The sequence below is a fragment of the Mandrillus leucophaeus genome, unplaced genomic scaffold, assembly GCF_000951045.1.
Source record: "Mandrillus leucophaeus isolate KB7577 unplaced genomic scaffold, Mleu.le_1.0 Scaffold518, whole genome shotgun sequence".
NCBI lineage: Eukaryota > Metazoa > Chordata > Mammalia > Primates > Cercopithecidae > Mandrillus > Mandrillus leucophaeus.
In genome coordinates this window covers 1,782,952-1,803,059 of record NW_012105564.1, presented here as the reverse complement: position 1 = coordinate 1,803,059, position 20,108 = coordinate 1,782,952, and the positions used below count along the sequence as shown (strand labels likewise).

At 39.3% G+C, this 20,108-nt stretch overlaps 1 protein-coding gene across 1 annotated transcript in view; it reads left to right on the top strand.

Annotated features, from left to right (window-relative positions):
* EML6 (echinoderm microtubule associated protein like 6) overlaps positions 1–20,108 on the top strand; it is a 264,728-nt gene that overhangs the window by 143,175 nt on the left and 101,445 nt on the right. Inside the window, exons 14-18 of the mRNA XM_011996533.1 lie at positions 2,227–2,439; positions 8,403–8,570; positions 12,611–12,717; positions 15,555–15,673; positions 17,993–18,179. Coding sequence (XP_011851923.1) covers positions 2,227–2,439; positions 8,403–8,570; positions 12,611–12,717; positions 15,555–15,673; positions 17,993–18,179 — 794 coding nt within the window. The remainder of the gene's footprint in view (positions 1–2,226; positions 2,440–8,402; positions 8,571–12,610; positions 12,718–15,554; positions 15,674–17,992; positions 18,180–20,108) is intronic.

The following is a 20,108-nucleotide window of genomic DNA, read 5'->3' as shown; positions in this document are numbered from 1 at the left end:
GTGATCCACCCGTCTCGACCTCCCAAAGTGCTGGGATTACAGAAACATTTTCTTTAAAATTCTACTGTGATAAAGACGTAATGTTAAGATGTTTTGAAGCTGTGTGGTACAACACTTGTACACTATAGTAGTCTGTATAATTTTCTGTATGCTTTAAGTATTTCATAAATTTTTAAAATAGAGAAAATCTGAAACAACTGTAGAACCAACTTTCAAGTATTTGGATATTCGCGACCTGTTTAGTTCATTAACCAAGTCTTTTGCTTTATCTATTATTTCTTCTTTCTTCCTGTTCTTTGCCCATTTCATTGTTCATTAATATGTACCTAAAAAGTTGAATAAATGGTGATAATGCAAAATAATCATAATGCTTCTGTCAGTGCCTTGAACGCACAGTTCTGCAGCAGGGTTGGAAATGAATGAAAATGAACTGGAGGTATCATCCATGGGTTTCAGCTTGTCAGGCAATAATACTCCCATCGTAACACAGATACCCAGGGATAGTCGGCTACATTATCATTAGGAAAACTGATTTCTGCCAGAATAGAAAAGAACAGTCTATTGAAACTTTACAAGGAATGGCCCTGGGAGAATTAGAAACTCTGAGATCAGCTTAGAACTCCAACACAACATTTCAAGATTTAAGTCTTCAAAGATTTGAGGATCATAGTCCTTATTTACTTTGATTGTTTTAGTCCGGATCTGTGTTCTTCATAATTGGAATCTCTTAGTGGTTATTTGGTGAAATGTGCCCACTGGGATTTTTTAAATGCTATTTTTGTGGCCCCACCATAACTTTTATAAGAGATTCATCTGACTTACATAATATTCATTTTTTAACATTTAGTTTGTATAATACCAAAATAAATGTCATAAATAAGACTCTGCCTTACCAAATTCTTCAGGGCACTGTTGCTGAGGTATGTATTTCTTTGTTTTTCTTTGCTTGATATTACTTTTTTATATATTTTTTGTATGTGAAAAAATATTAAACACGTGTTTATCATTTGCAGTAACAAAATACCATCCTGTTCAGGGGTGGTATCATAATTTACTTCATCACTCTCCTATTATTGGGTATTTGAGCTTATTTCTAGTTTATTTGTTAGTCCAGTTGTTGGAATTCCAAATGCCTTTGTACTGGTGGAATTTCCTCTCCTGAGTTACTTCCTAGGACTGTATTCTCGAAGGCAAGAACACTAGGTCAAAGACTGTGTTCCAACTACAAACATTTTTATTTTGTTGTCTCTCTAATGAAGTTTTATGTAATACTGTGTTACAGTCCAGAATTTTAAGGTGCCAGTTTGATAATGCACCAGTGTTATATAAGGGCATTTATTCTCACTGATTCTTTATTTTGAAAATATTTATTTTGAGAGAGAAATTTTGAGAGCTTAATTGTTTTGATTTTGAGTTTTTAAATTGTGTGTGGCTAGACACTTTCCTAAATGTATGTTTGTTTCCTCCTTTGCGTGCTCTCTGGGGAACATCCCTGACCTGCTATGGTGGGAACTGGGTACTGGGCCGTCCACATTTGGGAATATAGCCAGCACAATGGTTGGGATTATTTTCCCCAGTGAATTACATTTTATTTCATCATAATCTTGTAGATTTTCAGTGTCTAGTACTTACAAATTTAAATAATATTCACTAATTCTTTTCATTAATCTACTGAGCCTGAATTTTTAAAACATCACTTCTGAGCATCCTTAAATTATGAAAAATAGAAGCTCAGGATGAACTTTGGCTAAGTTTTTAAAACCTGGCAAAGCATTGGTGACTAAACATGATCATACATGATAAGTCTTTTCATTAATAATACAAAGCATAATACCATCTGTATCTAGGTAATTAAGTAATTGTTAGTAGCCTGAGGCATTACATTTAGTATGATAATCACTTTCTTTTTAAATTTTTTCATACATTCGTATATTATGGGTACATGTGAAATATTGTGACATGCATAGAATGTGTAGCGATCAGGTCAGGATATTTAGGGATGCATCACCTGAATGTTTCATCATTTTCTTTTTATGTCTGAGTTTTGAGTATGGGCTTTCTTTAAACCATGCAAAAAAGAAAAAATGACAAATGGGATAAAGAGATTAGAATATGTAGTTTTCTTTATCTACAAACTTTTTTTTAAAGTTTCAGATCTTTATAAAAAATGAATAAATTAGAATAAGCTTTTTATTTAAATGTAATGTTAATATTGATCATTTTCAGCGGGGAAGTCTTTAACAAGTAAGGAAGAAATTAAAGGAATTCCTTGGGCTTCCTGGACATGTGTGAAAGGCCCTGAAGTGAGTGGAATTTGGCCCAAATACACTGAGGTTACTGACATCAACTCAGTGGATGCGAATTACAACAGCTCAGTGTTGGTGTCTGGAGATGATTTTGGACTTGTTAAATTGTTTAGATTTCCTTGTCTCAAGAGAGGTAAGGCCAAAAGAGATGTTTCATTTCATAAAGATTTACTCTAAATTGAATATAGTACAATTAAGGCTGATCTTCCTGGTGTCTATTCCAGTACACTGTTTATTTTATCTTGTATATTCATATTTACTCTCTTTTTTTGTTTTTTTTTTAATTTTTGAGACGGAGTCTTGCTCTGTCGCCCAGGCTGGAGTGCAGTGGCACGATCTTGGCTCACTGCAACCTCCGTCTCCTGGGTTCACGCCATTCTCCTGGCTCAGCTTCCCGAGTAGCTGGGACTGTAGGCGCTCGCCACTACACCCAGCTAATTTTTTGTATTCTTTAGTAGAGATGGGGTTTCACTGTGTTAGCCAGGACGGTCTCGATCTCCTGACCTGGTGATCCGCCCGTCTCGGCCTCCCGAAGTGCTGGGATTACAGGCATGAGCCACCACGCCCGGCCCATATTTACTCTTAAATAATTTTAAATGGATTGTGTTGTTGATGTCTTCTACTTTTGACATCCTAAGATATGCAGTTTTGCAAATTTAAGTCAGAATTTGCTAATAGAGTTCTTACCATATTGCGATTTGTAAGCCTTGTTTCACGTTTCAAACAAGTGATATTTATGTAAATATTCATAGTTTATATATAGTCCGTTAAAATGTTGTAACTAAAATTCTTTTATGATTCAGAGCTATTGTGCTTATACATGGAAAAGCAAAGGAAATCCTTTCAGACATAATTAAAATCTGACCACGGTTGTTGTGGTGATAATAGTTTATGAACCTCTCGTCATAGCAGTAATTTTGCAAAGTAGGTTTACATAACTGGTGAAATTTTTGAGAGAAGTTTGATTCAAAACAACCCTCTTTTGCCCTCGTGTTTTGTTGTTGTTTTGTTTTGTTAAAATTGTTTGACTTCCATTATGTGGCACGCTCAAGCTTTGTAGAAGGTGATGAATTAACCGTGTAATGACCTCTTCTTCCTTTGCAAGTTTAGGCAAAGCCATATTCAGACTCTTCTGAGACTCCTCAACTGTGCCTGAAAATCTGATCTTAGAAAAGTAATCAACAGGGACATGCTACTGCCTGAAAACTCTTTCACTTGAACAATTTTTAGATTAAGTACGGAAAGGGATTGAAAAATGCAATCAAAGTCATTTTCAGCTAACTGGCAGCTTTGAAGCAGTGACAATTATGGTACAAATGGAACATAAAATGCATAGCAAGACACCATCGCTGAAACATCACAAAATGACCATCCGTTTAAAATGCGCAAGGCACAGAATTACCTCAACACGCGCAATTCATACTCTTCTTTTTCCCCACAAGAGCCCTTTGAGTAACAGGGCATAGCTTGTTAGATTGAGTCGTATACTTGCAAGGGGTAAGTTAGGCCTCTAAGAAATTATCTGGGAATTCAGAATTGAGAGGAAACAGCATTGGGGTCAGTGGCAACACTACTGGTCTCCAGTGTCAGAACTTGAGAATAAACATAACTCAATGAGAATTGATATCCTATATATCCCAAGTCTTGTAAGGTGTGCTTGGGTCTGGAAAATAGCAATGGAAATATGGATCTATTATTAGAACAGAAAGGGTGTGTTGCGTTAGTCTATTCTTACATTGCTGTAAAAAAGTACCTGAGAGTTGGTAATTTATAAAGAAAAGAGGTTTAATTGGCTCACAGTTCTGTAGGTTGTACAGGAAGCATGATGCTGGCATTTGCTCGGCATCTGGGGGCGCCTCAGGAAACTTACCATCACAGCAGAAGGTGAGGGGGAGAAGGCACATCATATGGCCAGAGCAGGAGCAAGAGGGAGCTAGAGGAGGGTGCCCCACGCTTTTAAACAACCAGATCCCGTGAAAATTTGTTCACTGTTATGAGGACAGCACCAAGAGAATGATGCTAACCCATTCATGAGAAATTCACCCCCATAATCCAGTTACCTTATACCAGGCCCCACCTCCCATTCTGGGGATTACAGTTCAACATGAGGTTTGAACAAGGACACATATCCTAACTATGTTAGAGAGGGTGAGTAGTGCTGTCAAAATGAGTCACCATTACATAAAAAACAACTCTTTGGATAATGGCACACAGAGGGCATCTGCATGAATGAGGAGAGATGGACAGCCAGATGACAGTGGGTGAGAGTAGCAAAACTCACCTCCGCAACCCACAAACATATGCATGTCGTCATAGCAAATGGACTTGTGTTTTACTTTTCATGACACATGGCTTATAAATTTTATAATTTGCCTCTGAGACATTCAGGCTTTTGTGTCCTTTTTGTGCCAAAACTAGTGAGGAAGTGAATAAAAGAGAGGGAATTGTTGATGGGACTAATTGCAGTTGGTGGGATGTATCTGTCTATACTTTAGGTGACAAGCGACAAGTATTCCCCGTATGTTTTGAACCTGTAAACAGCCAGATATGAGCAGGTGCTGATGACCATGAGCAGTTGTGGGAAATAACCAAACATTATTGTTTTCCATTGTGATTTCTTAAAATTCCCAACCAACTTAATTTGACTTGTTTGAAATTATGTGTGTTTAATATTCAGTTGCACAGTAATTAGATATAAGTGTTCTGCAGTTAATGAAAATGACTGCTACTGGTATTATGTTTACATAGCCATACCAATTTGTTTTTCTCATTTTGACAGTTTTCACACCTTAAAATAATTAGGATCAATACTGACAGCTTTCTCTGATACCACTTAAACTATATCCTGTTTGACCATCACCACACAGACCCTGAAATTATGTAAAATCCAAGGCCTTGCTCAATGACATTTGCCATGTCCTAATAGCCTTGGTACTCACCCCTACTCCAAGGGGAGACTCAGAGGCTCTCCGTGTTCCACCTGGTGCACCCGTTGCATTCCTCCTTTGCATTATACCTCAGCAACCCATGAAAGTATCCGTGTCCTCATAGCAAATGGACTTGTGTTGTACATTTTATGACATATGGCTTATAGACAGCTTGCACAGCCACCTGCCATGATGAGTGTCCTGAATGTTAAGACTTGAGTTGTGGAGATCTTGGATCTTGGACGGGCCAGTGCTGGCCTTCCATATGTCGTGGATAAGCTCGATGCAGTGCAGGGACAGGAAGGCCAGTGTGGCTAGAACATAGTGCACAAGCGGAAGAACTGCGTACTGTGACATTGGAGAGGGTTACAGGGCTGTGTCGTAAAGGGCCCCCTGGCCACTACTAGAAATCAGAGTCGTCTTCTAAGTGCAGTGAAAAACTATGGACGGTTTTACATGGAGTGATATAACCAATCTAAGTTTTTGAGACTGTTTTGATATTTTGTGGAACGGTTAGGAAAAGGGAGGTTTCAAGTAGAGAAGTTATTGCAAGAGTCCAGGTAGGAGATGATGTGGCTTGGACAAAGGTATTAGGAAGAGATACAGAGAGGTGGTCAGGCTTAGGAAACAGTTTCAAGGCAGAGCTGAGGGTCTTACAGATGGATTGGATATGAGAATAGAGGGAAAGAAAGTAATCAAGGATGACTTCTAAGTTTCAGACTTGAGCATTGGGGTGAGTGGTGGCAGCATTTACAGAGCTGGGAAAATGAGAAAAAAGATGTTTGTCTCTGGGAGTACACATAAGGGGAAGGGAAATGTCTCGGTCTGTTTTCCCTGTTGTAAGTTAGGGGTCCGTATTGGGCATCCAGGTGGACATGGCACAGAGCTGTCAGTGCTCCAGGGAGACTTCAGGACCGGAGATGAGCACTTGGCAGTCAAATAGATAGCACTTTAAAGCCACAAGGGAGGAGGTTGATAGAGAAGAGATGAGGGCTGAGGCCTGAGCCCTCCTGTGGTGCAGAGGACAGAGGGAGGTCTGGTGGAGTCATTCAGTGTCCCGAGGAAAGCCTTTTCATTTATTCAAGAAGTGTTTGTTAAATGCTGTTCTAGGGGATGGAGGTACTCGGCCAGTGAGGAAAACAAGCACAAATCCCTGCCCTCATGGAACTTTTGTTCTACTGAAGGTCCACAGTTAATATACAAGAAAATATAAACATAATTTGATTGTGAGAAATGCTATGAAGAAAAAGAAAGCAAACAGTGGGAGCAGAGAATGCTGGAGTTGGGCAGTGTAGTGTTCTAAATAAGTTGGTCAAAGAGGGGCTTGCTCTTATGGTTTTATTTGACTTAGAACCTGAAGGAGAATGAAGGATCCAGCCGTTCAGATACCTAGGGAGAGAGCACTTCAGACAGAGGAAATGGCAAAGGCCTAGAAGCAGAGAATGCCTAGCATGTTTGGGGAATAGCAAAGAGACCAGTGTGCCCGGAGCAGAGTGAGTGAGGGGGAGAGAGGGCAGAAAGAAAAGATCACAGAGATAAGGCCTAAGTATTAATGACACTAATGCTTTTGCAGATTCTAGTTCCAGACTACAAAGGCTATACTAATTATCTATTGCTGCATAACCAGTTATCCTCCAAACTTAGAAGTGTAAATGCACAAACACTTATTATATCATGGTTTCTGGGAGTCAAGGATTCCCAAGAAGCACAACTGGGTGATTCCAATTCAGGGTCTTTCATGAGGTTGCAGTCACGTGAAGGCTAGACCAAGGCCAGAGGATTCACTTCTTCCAAGATGGCTCACTCATGTGGCTCTTGGCAGGAGTCCTCAGTTCCTGCTACGTGAACCTCTCCATAGATTGCTCCAGTGTGCTTATGACGTGGCATATCGAGATCCAAGAGAGACAGCAAGGAAGAATCTGCAGTACCTTTTATAACCTCCTCTTAGATGTTACCTTCACTTTTGCCATATTCTGTTCATTTTGCATCAGAGAATTTGTGGACATATTTTTAAACCTCTACAAAGAGATAGGCTAATTGATCTGTGAGGAAGGTATAAAGGTCAAGGAAGCAAAGAAGAGGCCAACACGTTAAGATCTAGAGAGAGATGGAAAGAGTATACCCTGCTCCCCAATTACTCAATCATCAGCCAACATTTCCAACTGACCTTAATTGGAGCCAGTTTGATTTTATTACCAAACTGATTTCGGTAACTCTTTCAAGTAGGCAAGTTTGCTTTTGAGACCCAATGCTTCCTTTGCCTTCTGCAGCAGAATTCCCCTTATTTTTCTCAGAGCCCCTAGTATAATGGGGCTTACCTGGTCAGAGCATGCTCTCAAAAAATGTATGAGCATGACATGTAGCAGTAATTTTCACCTTCTTACAAATCATTGCCTCTCCAGTGGACATTTGAAATTTAAACATGTGGTAGTTGAACAGATGGCCTCCCCCAACCCTGATAAAAGGGATTTCATTTGAGAAACTGTAAGAAATAGAATGTTTTTGAAGAGAAGTTGGGGTGTTTGACCTCCTGAAATCTCCTATGGACTTTGGGGTTCTAGGCTTCCATGTAAGATGGACCCTGCTTATTACTCGAGTGCCTTGATGCTGCTGTGTACTGAGCATATGCTGAAGGCTTTACTACTGTAGTTCAACCACAAATATCACTTCAAATAACTTTTTCTATTGCACTCACTACCTGGGGTTAGTGTTCACTGAGTAAAGCAACCAATTTAAGGAGGGAAAAATGATTCTTGAAACTCTATATCTACATGACTCTAAACAGTAATTTTATTTCCATAGAATTATTTTGTTTCCCTGTTGCAAAGGATTGCCTGTTTTATCTTGTATTTAAATAAGAATGTGTAAGATGTTTGTTCTCTATCATTTATTTTCAGAATCCGTGAAGCAGTAGGCATTATTTGGAACAGGTTCAGATGTGTCTTTAGCCACAGGGCTTAAATTTTAAGACCTATTTTTAGCTTACTGCATATTGGAATAATTGAGATACCTTTTGAAGCATTTGCTTATTTGTTACAATATGTAAGACAACTTCATTTTCAGATACATTTAAAGATTTTACTCCTTAACATGAACAGGAGGGGGGTTGTTTTAAACTAATGAACTCTTCCTTTTTCGTAACTAATCCTCTCAAAAAATATTCTTTCAGGAGCCAAATTTAGAAAGTATGTGGGCCATTCTGCACATGTCACAAACGTCCGCTGGTCCCATGACTTTCAGTGGGTGTTGAGCACAGGAGGGGCTGATCACTCAGTTTTCCAGTGGAGGTTTATTCCAGAAGGTGTCAGCAACGGCATGCTGGAAACTGCACCCCAAGGTAAACCCAGCGGTAATTTCTTAACATCATTTTATTTTTCAATAAGCATTTCAAAGAATGATCTAATATGTATCCTATAGGTAAGGAGTTTAAGCAATTTTGGAAAATTGATTTCTGTCATCTTAAAATTTTAAGAAAAGAAAAAACTTTAAAGATTAATATGGGTCAGTGGGATAATTTTCTTTGAAGGATGTTGCTATACCAAATGCAAGTTGAGCAGGACGTCAGCAACGTGACATCTGCAATGTCAGAATAGGAAGCTCCTGACTCTCCCTCCACTCATGGACACCAAATACACATTGATTTGCAGGTCAGTTCCCTCTGAAAGAAAGTCATACAAGTTGAGACACTCCTACCCGCCAGGCAACTGAGAAAACATCCACAGCGGGTAGGTAGGAAAAGCTGAGCACTGCTTCATGAAATCAGGACAGGAATCCCCACCATCTAACCTCTCCCGTGGAGAGAAGGGTTTGGACCTCACACATAGTGCCCTAACTCTAGGTTCCCCATGGATTGGCTCTTAATTTACCAAGTCTGGGAGTGGAGAGCTTTAGACATTTGGGAGTCTCTAGACCATGGGAAAGAAGCCTCGGTTTGACACAAGTGCTCAAACCTTCCAGGGCCTTCGTCCCCTGGAGCAGTTCTGACAAGGGGCTTAAAAAACGCAGCCCAGTTTCTACCTAGAAGGGGTTTATGACACATTTCTGGAGGCTACTTGGTGGCCTGGGTTCTAACCAGTATGCAACAGGGAGTTAGACGGGGAGACACACATTAGGCCAGCTGGCAGCCTAAGAAACAGGCTGTTACCTCTGAGCCTCCTCCCATGACTCATCCCAGCAATAACTCCAGGTCTAATAATATCCTCTGGAAGGAGTTTGTCCACACATTGAGCTCCCCAACTTTTATAGCTTCCACTCGAGGAACCGCATCCTAAACCTCCCACTTCTGGGAGCAGAGGGGACGAAGTATATGAGTGTCTATCTAGACCGTAGAGAAAAGTGGCAGTTTTATATGGACTTGTAGGCACTTCCAGCGGCTTCTTCCCTTAGGAGCAGTGACAAGAAGGTGCTCTAAGAATGCAGCTCCTCATTTCTCCCCAGATGGGGTTTATACCATGCGTTGAACGCCCAACTTTTACAGCTGCCTCCCAGAGGACTCCATCCTAAACCTCTTAGCTCTGGGAGCAGAAGGGACTAGGAATATTCTAGTCTTCCTATATCACAGAACAAAGATGTCGTCTTAAATGGGTTTACAAACACTTCCAGGAGCTACATCCCCTTGGAGGAGTGCAGAAAAAAGTTGGGAATGTGCAACTCACATTTTTTTGTCCAGAAGGGGCTTACAGCACACACTTCCAATGCTACCTGATGACCTGTCATCTAAAGACTTCCATCAGGGAGCTAACAGGGCGAGCATGTAATAGCCTTCCAGCAGCCAGAGCTCAGCACATGAGCCTTTGCTCTGGCTCACCCCAGTGATAAATCTAAGCCTACCCGTACTTCCTGGAAAAAGTTTGGTCAGACACCAAGTGCCGCACCTTCCATAGCTCCCACCTGTCTCCTTAGTGAACTAGCTCTGGAAATTGACAGGGCTTCGCATTCCTGAGTGGACTTAAACCACCGAAAATGAAGAGGTAGAGGTACAATGGGCCCACTTCAGGAGTTATCTCCCCAGGAATGGAGGATACAGCCTAAATGTGAGTACAGGCATTTGTCACAGATTCTCTACCTGGCTTAGTGCAGAAAAAGTGAGTGGTAAATGACTGTGCTCAGCTTCACTGTGAAGACAGAAGGAATTGAAACACATAGCCCACCCTCCAACCCTTCTAGCTACATATCAAGAGAGTCTGATGTGTTCCACCTTTACAGTCTTGTGGTACCAACAGGACATGGCACATCTTAAGCTCTAGGGGCCGCCAAAACAGACAGTAGTCTGGACAAACACACAGATTTGAGAGGCACCTTAAAAATCATTGGCCAGTCAGACTGGTGAGATCCTTCTCCTATACAAGGCCAGTCTGATGAGATAGGGAGAGGTAGTATATATATATATTTTTTAATCTAATTCACTCAAACCAACACACAGCATCAATGACAATGAAAAAATGAAATTCCTGATAAATGAACAAGACATCTCCAGAAAGCAACCTCAGTTAAGTAGAGATATGTGATTTTCCCAACAGGGAATTCAAAATAATAGTCATAAAGACCCTCACTGAGGTCAAGAGAACAATATTAGAACAAATTGAGAACTGTACAGATAGAAGGTGTTTTTTAAAAAGTACTCAATGAATTTTGGTACTTTTAAAATACTTTCTCTGAGGGTCGACTGGGTGCGGTGACTTATGACTGTAATCCCAGCACTTTGGGAAGCTAAGGCAGGTGGATCACTTGAGGTCAGGAGTTTGAACACCAGCCTGGCCAACATGGTGAAACACCCCATCTCTACTAAAAATACAAAAATTAGTCGGGTGTGGTGGCACACGTCTGTAATCCCAGCTACAGGGGATGCTGTGGCATGAGAATTGCTTGAACCCAGGAGGTGAAAGTTGCAATGAGCCAAGATTGCACTACCGCACTCCAGCCTGGGTGACAGAACATGACTCCATCTCAAAAAAACTTTCTCCGAAGAGTACTGCAACTGAACTGAAAAATTCAACAGAGAGGTTCAACAGCAGACTAGATTAAGCAGAAGAAAGGAACAGTGAACTTAAAGACAGATTACTGGAAACCATCCAATCTGAGAAACAAAGAGAAAAAGAGTAAAGATAGCTTAGAGACGTATGGTGGTCCAACAACTTATGTGTTACCAACATGCCAAAAAGAGAAGAGAGAGAAATGGGCAGAAAACATGTTCAAAGAAATAACAGCAGGAAAAATCTCATACCTAGGAAAGAAAATAAGCCAAATCTAGGAAGCACTAAAGGACACCAAGTAAGATGAATCCAAAAAGATGCACCCCCAAGAGACATCTTAAATTATCAAAAGGTAAAGGCAGAGCTTTGAAAGTAGTAAGGGAAAAGAGAATCATCACGCATAAGGAAACCTCTATAAAACCATCAGCGGATTTCCCAAATGCAAGTTGAAGGTCTAAGGTTTACGTGAAGAATTAACCTTTGGGGATAACAGGAGAGGATACATTTCGGTTTCCTTAGGATAATTGTAACAGGTGGTGAGTCTGCTCAGTCAGGCTGCAGGGGGACAGGGTAACCTTTGAAATGGAAGTGGCCTTCAAAATGGGGCTTAAGGAATGGTTCACGGTTGGGGCCTATGTGTTCCAATTCAGTGGACATGTATGTAGTCTTTTCATTTATATCCACTCTTATGTCAGCAGGGATGAGCAGGTGGTAAAATGAAAAAATTATTTGGATAAATGTCGACAAGAGTTCTGTGGTGGTTTGGGCCATGACAATTACCAACACTTGGTGGGCATGGTTAAACGGCTAAAGAGGATCTGTATTGAAGTAAACAGTTGGATTTATTTTTGCTCCAGCCTTTCCCTTTTTAAAACCTGCCCATTTTACAAAACAAAGCTTAAAACCCAGGTATCTACTATGTAATAGAAATGTGTAAATGACCAACCTGGGCAACATGGTGAAACCCTGTCCCTACAAATAAAATTTAAAAATTAACTGGGCATGGTGGTATGCACCTCTGTAGTCCCAGCTGCCAGGAGACTGAGGTGGGAGGATAGCTTGAGCCCCAGAGGGAGGAGGTTGTAGTGAGCTGAGACTGTGCCACTGCACTCCAGCCTGGGAGACAGACCCTGTCTCAGAAAAAGTGTAAATGAGTTGAGTCTGCCTGGTGAGTGGTGTGGGGAAGGAAGTTGGCCTAGTCTGTTAATGTTCCTGAAAGGAGTGAAGGGTGGGCTGAATTAAACCAAAAGATGAAAGAAAGATGTTTTAACAATTTATATTAAATGAAAACTACGGTATAGTTTCTATTCACTTTGCTAGGATAAAAGGAAAAACATTTTAGATAATTTCAACTGCTCAGAGTCTCAGAATTTTTTCTTGTTTCTTATGGGTTGTACCTCTGCAGAAGGTGGAACTGATTCCTACAGTGAAGAATCTGATTCAGATTTATCTGATGTGCCCGAATTGGACTCTGATATTGAGCAAGAAACTCAAATCAATTATGATCGTCAGGTCAGTAAGCAGGGAGCAATGAAAATTTGTAACCCTAGAAGGGGATCTCGTTGGATTTGGACATAGCACTAAAAATCACTGGCACTTAGACAAAGAAAATTAAGGCAGAAACAAGAAAAGTAGTCTACTTTGTGCCTTTAAGTGCAGGTTAAACCCAAAGTTTCAAAACTGAACCCCTGGTATTTGGGCTCTTTGCCTCCCCAGCACCTAAAACTTTGAAATATTTTTTGGAAGAAAAATGTGCAAGTAAGCCATAGGTCTTTTTTCACTTTCTTAGCAGATTACGAAAGCATGTGTTTTCTTTACAAGGATGGATACCCTTGAGGCATGGTGGTTTGCATGTGAGCTTGTTAGCCCAGTTTTTCTATTAACTCCTGCAACCATTTCCATTTAATCAAAGTAATTATCTACTTAAAGTAAAAGCTCAAATAAAATGTGTATTAATCTCTCCAGTCAGAAATTACCTCTAGTAGGAAAGCTGATCAGTTGACTTCAATTTTTTTTTTTTGGAAGTTGACATATCATTTTAGCGCTAAACAGTGAGTGTTAAAGCAATCCCTGAGAGGAATCTGAACACATACCACCTTGTTACGGCAATAACCATGGGGGTTCTCTTTTTCTTCCTTGTCACTTAACAAAGATATGCGAAGCAGATTCTGTACATGAATGTGGAATCAATAAGACTTCAAATTTCAGATACATCAACTGTCAGTGTTGCCAATAGAGATTTAGGATATAGGCCTATGGCAGGTACCATGTATTGAAAGAAGTTAAGTAATTTGCCCATGTCCACTTTGCCTGTAGTATTAGGATAACAATGCTTATCTAGGCTCCTCTCCAAAGTGCACACTCTATGCACTACCTGGTTTGCCTCTATGTAAGCACTAAATTGAAATAGTTTTCAGCCCATAATTGTCACTCATTGATTCAGGGTTTGAAAAATTGTGTTCATAGTAAGACAGTCTAATGGTTTGAGTCAACCCCATGATGAAATCATCTTAACTGTGTATTGACACAATGTATTATGCAATATGACTACTAAAAAGGACTTGAAAAGAGATTATTGTCTGTGGCCGTACAACCCTGAACGTAGTCGATCTTGCCTGAAAGGGAATTATTAATGTGGAAATATTATGCAAACACTAAACAATATTATACTCTGGTATCAGGAGACAATAAAATTTAAACACAATACAAAATTTAGGAAAAGAAATCTTTAATTGGGAAGTGTTTGTTTAATAAAATGATGCCAATAGAAGAAAGAAAAGGGACCAGGCACAGTGGCTCATTCCTGTAATGCCGATGTTTTGGGAGGACGAGGTGGGAGCATCACTTGAGGCCTGCAGCTTGAGACCAGCGTAGTTAACATGGTCTCTGTATCTATTTAAAAAAAAAAAAAAGCTGGGTGTGTGCCTATAGTCCTAGCTACTCAGGAAGCTGAGGTGGGAGGATTGCTTGAGCCCAGGAGTTTGAGGGCTACAGTGAGCCCTGATCACGCCACTGTACTCCAGTCTAGGCAATAGAGCAAGACCCTGTCTCTAAGGAAAATGAATAAAAGAATGAAAAGATAGACTTAAAATTCATGCCTACAACTTAAACAGTTTGAATATCCTTAATGTGAAAATCTGAATTCTCCAAAATCCAAAACTTCGTAAGTACCAGTATGATGCTCAAAGGAAATGTGCATTGGAGCATTTTGTATTTTGGTTTTGGATTTGGAATGCTCAACCAGTAAGAATAATGCAAATATTCCAAGACCTGAAAAAATCTGAAATCTGAAACACTTCTGATCCCAGACATTTCAAATAAGGAATACTCAGCCTGTATATTCTTCCTGACATTTCACTTTCCAGTGCTTACACTGATACATGATTTCTATTCACAGTATTCCTGAGTTATTCCTGAACAGGGATTTTTAAACTCAATTTTACAGATGAGAATTTGAGGCCAACAGAGGTTGTGAGACCTGTTTAAACAATAGAAATATCAAGACTAGAATTCATTGCTCTAAAGTAAATCGTTGGTGAGCTGATGAAAGCATCATGAATTAAGATGAATAATTATCTTTAGATTCTAGAAGCTTAGTTAATTGCATCTATAGTAGATAAAACTAGTGAGATTTCTTCTGACTTTTACAAATAATTTTTGATCAAATCCTAAACAGGGACCTTATATTTTATGATTTTTTAAATAGTTTAATTAAATAAAAACTTTATGAAGGTGAGAAATTATTACTAGATTGGATTTCATTCTCTGCCTGTTAAATGGACATTTCTTGGTAGCAAAGTATAAATACACAGTAAACAACAGATTGGTTTTTATGTGCATTTAAATGGTACAATCAGCAGCACATTTTAGGTCCCAAGTTATACCAAGATTGATCTTTGCTCTATATCTCAGATCTGTTAAGATGCATGAAGCTATGAAGGGAATATAATTCCAAAGAGGGATTTCAGGAGAAAATTGTCATGACTCATAAGGTCCACATTTTTCAAATTTCAGAATCAGTAAGAGATTTCTGGCCTTAGAAGAAATAAAACAAAATATTTTATTTATATTTTACCGATACTTAATTTCCTTTAAAATTTACCAATATATTTTCTAGACATTAAGAAAACAGTAACCAATCAAGAAAGATTATCTTAAAATCCCAATTATTTAAAAAATAGTTTATATTACTTTTGTTCATTAGGAAAAAATAATATTCAATCTCATGTCTTATGTTTTCAAAGACACTTTATTGAAGCAATTAAAGATTTTACAAGAATGCTAAGATATTGATATTTTTGGAACCTCATGAAAGGCATCTCACCCAGATGTTTCTGTTGTACTTTAAGGTTTACAAAGAAGATCTACCTCAGCTAAAGCAACAAAGTAAAGAGAAAAACCACGTAGTGCCCTTCCTCAAACGAGAAAAGGCTCCTGAGGACAGCTTGAAACTCCAGTTCATACACGGGTGGGTGACCTGTCATGGGCGCCCGTGCGTGTTCCTCTGTCTCTGCCTGGTTATCACCAATCTTAGCACCAGGCTTAAGGGATCCCCTCCCCTCAGTGTTGTCCTCCTCCTGGCTAGCTCTTCTCTGCAGTGTGCACTTGAACCTGTGGTTGCTATTTTAAGTGTGACTCTGTCCAGTTTCCTCGTCGATGTTCTGTGCCATCACAGTGTGATTGCCTCTAGATTTTTCAGACTTCATGTAATTCCATGACATAAAGGGTACTGCTGCTCATTGCTGCTGCACTTCTTTCTCATCACCATCTTCACTTCCTGTTTCTCCTTTCCCCTAGTCCCCTGCTCTGTTTTGCTGGCTCCACCATAGGACAGTATTTCCTTCAAATATATTCTGCACATGTGCCCAAAATAATTTTGAATTTTATAAAATTATATGCACCCTTGCGTATTTTAAGTAGACAACTAAAACTTTTTAATGTCAGTTTAAATGGTTGAGAAGATGCTGTCTATATTATGAATACATCAGTCCTTTAAATGGATGCAAAGGAACCTAAATGCCATAAATATTTGATTCTCACTATTATCAACTTAAAAAATACGTGAGGCCAGATACAGTGGCTCACACCTGTGATCTCAGCACTTTGGGAGGCTGTGGAGGTGGGATTGCTTGAGTCCAGGAGTCCGAGACCAGCCTGGGCAACATGGTGAAATCTCATCTCTACAAAAAGCTAGCCAGATGTGGTGGCGTGCACCTCTAGTCCCAGCTACCCAGGAGGGATGCTTGAGGTAGAGGAATCGCCTGAGTTGGGGAGGTCTAGGCTGCAGTGAGCCATGATCTTGCCAGTGCACTCCAGCCTGGGTAACAGTGAGGCCCTGTCTCAAAAGGGTAAAAAAAATATATGAACAAGTCCTTCTGTAACAGGAAGAAATTTTACATCATTCATATTTCTACCTAAGCTCATATTTCCATTCTAATTTTCCCATAAAATTTTACCCTAACATAATCTTTTTATGCTTGAGAGTCCTTTGTCTCCATACCTTCTGCAAGAAAAAAAAATTTCTGTGACCCTAAGACTCTAACTCAGCCCAATACAGTATCCACTAGCCACACACAGCCACTGAGCACTTAAAATGTGGCTATTCTGAAAAAAGATGTTCTGCATGTGTAAAATGCACACCAATTTTGAAGACTTACTATGAAAAGAGGAATGTAAAATATCTTACAAGTTTTTATATTGATTACATGTTGACATAGTAATACCTTAGATGTGTTTTGGGTTTAAAATGTTACGAAATAAATTTTGTTTTCTTTTTTTCTAATGTGGCAACTAACAAATTTTTAATTACTTAGGAGGATCATGTTATTTTTCTGTTAGATAGTGCTGCTCCATTAACAATTTATTTGAATTATAACTATTAGTAAAATCGACTAAGTCAACATAAATATATTACTAATTATGACATATAATTATTAAGCACAGAAAAATTTTGTTAGAAATTATTTTAATATGATGGATTCATTTTCAATTGCAAGATCTGTCCTTTTATATTACTTATTGTTAGAATGTAACAAAGTTTAATATTGAGTCTATTCTCAGTTCTCATTCTTGTATAGATGTAAGCTCTGAGAAAGTTTATTCTCTTAAGTAGGTAAGAATGGAGGCCATTTTATAGCAATGTTATTCAATTCTTCAAACTCCTATGATAGGCCAAAAAAGTCATATTTGGTTTTGATATATCACAAAAAATAATGATCTTTCAGCTGGTAATTCCATTAAGTGTCTGTACAATTTTGTTGAAAGCAAAGAATTGGAAATCACTTGATTTGCAGGATTCCTTAGCCAGTCATTAGAGTTGTTTTCTTTCAACATCCATACTTGTGTTTTGAATTGTTCCTTTGTTTTTGTGCCCCTGGAAGGGTCTGTGTCCCAGAGTAATACCGCATGGTAGGATTCCAGATGGAGGAGAGGAATGGCTTCCTACAGTGGGCAGAAGGCATTTATGGGAGGGGAGATAGGAAAGGAGTACCTGCGTCTCATCACAGATATGTTCTCAGATGATCATTTTTAAGAAAAAGCACACACAATAGCTGAAGATCTGCAAACAGATTCTGTTATAATGTTCAGTGCCCATGTGCCTTTTTGAAAGTCATCTCATGCCCTGAAATGGCCACATATCCTCATTTAAACATTGCTGTCCTATGTGACACCTGGGGTTCCACTTGTACTTGTTCACGTCAATATGTTAGCCTTGCCTCTGACACCTCCTGCTCCATGCATTTGCTGTTTGTTCAACCACTGTGCATTTCTTGGACCTGTGCTTCAGTTATAGAGGCTACGACTGTAGAAACAATCTGTTCTACACACAAGCTGGAGAAGTAGTCTACCACATTGCCGCAGTTGCTGTCGTGTATAACCGGCAGCAGCACTCCCAGAGGCTGTACCTGGGGCACGATGACGACATTCTCAGCCTGACCATCCATCCAGTGAAGGACTATGTGGCTACTGGGCAGGTATATATCTCCTGTAAAACTAGGGCCTAGCCAAAAAGAGAATTAAATTTTTGAATTCAGTTTACATATTAGAAATTCAAGAAATACTGAGTAGAAATAAACATGAGATGGGAAGGTGAAGATTGAGTGAACACTGCATCCTTCCATGATGATGGGTGAATCAACCAAAGCATTCTAGCACTATTGGGAGACCTCTGAGGAGTTCTTTCCCTGGAATGATGAGATCTACGAATGGGACCAGCTAAAACTAAAATAGTGAAAGTTTTGTCAAGGAGCAGTTTTATATACTTCCTCACTGTATGCCTAGGACTTAGTGTGTCCTAGGTACTCAGTAAATATTTATTGAATGAAACATTTAAAAATACTATAACATCTGGAATATAATTATATTTGTAAGACTTAAAACCATAAGACTTTTGACTAATTTATATTTTAGCCTTATGAAAACACCTTGAATTTTATCTGACCTTTTTTTGAAATGCCTAAACCTTAGATTGAGTCTATAATTGAAAAAGCTGCTAAAACAGGGACCCTCTACATTCATTTGGGGATGGAAAGAGAAAAATAATAGTTTATTTATTAAACAAAGACTTTATTAAACTCAGATGTATTACCTTGCTGGCAAAAGAGTAATATTGTCAAAAGTATTTTTAGTTTTATCTTTTCCTCAAATGTATAGATTATACTTTTGTTCAGTTTTTATCATGAGTGTTTAATTGCAGATAATACTTCAACTGGTATTAACTAAGTGGCAAATTCTAAGAAAACATTCTTGGTATAATGTCAAAGGTTAACATGAGACAAACCGTCTCCTGAGACTTGACATGCAGGTGGTAAAGCCTTTGGACAGGGTTCATAACCTGGGGTTCATGAAATCCATGAATGAAAATGAGAGCATGAGGGGAGTCAACCCCTTGGAAGGTATATTTGGGGAGAAAAAGGATCCATAACTTTTAAATTGTTTTTTAAAAGGGTTACAATCCTCCGAAGGGTAAGGACTGGCCATTGGTTTATACATGAATTTGCCAGCCCTCCAACTGAACGTTAAGAGACCTATTGTGTTAGTTGATATTATAAGGTTTTCCAAGTAATTGATCATTGCTTTGCTTTTTCACTTGCCCTCATTTTTTGCCTATCTTATAAACAGATGGTGCTTGATTCATGTGTATTTAATAGCCTCTTTTTTTAAGTAAAAGCCAGAGGTGATTTTTTTACATAAACCCCCAAGAAGATACTGCACTCAATACTGTATTTGATGGAAGGTAAACTGGTGGCAAACAGTATTCCAGCAGCCACCTGCAGGAGACTGGGCCTCCACAGACCTCTGTAAGAGTGGCCTGGATGCTGCTGAATTATGCCTATGGCTTTATCTCCCATTTTTCCTTTTAAAGTCATCACACCCAGCAGATTTCCCACCCCCCTACATATTACAAGTGAGGAAAACCACTTTACTATTACAATTTTCTTTGTTTTTGAAGATTAGTGTGATAGAAGCTTGTATCCCTGCAAAGATAATCCACTTTACTGAAAGATAGTTATGCCATGAAAATGTTATTTCCCAGGGGGAGAAGCGGGGCCAGGCCTCCTGGTGGGTAGCGTAATGGAGAATGAGTAAAATAACTGGATAGCATCATGACAATGTACAAGTGACTTCCTTGACTGAGAAGCAGAATCTGTGTCGAGCTGGGAAGGCAGGAGAGGGAATGGTAGAAGTATCTGAGAAAAACAAGGCACAGTGGACATTTGAATTAGCCTTAAAGGCCCAGGCATCAGGTTAGGCTCTGCTGAAACTCTACCTGATTGCCAAGATAAGCCTCTTAGAGATACAGTGCCTCAGTTTCCTCATCTCAAAAATAGCTGAGTTGTACCAGATGATTTCCTAGGGTCCTCCTACTCTCCAAATGGGTTTATCTTGGTTTCTGAGCAGTG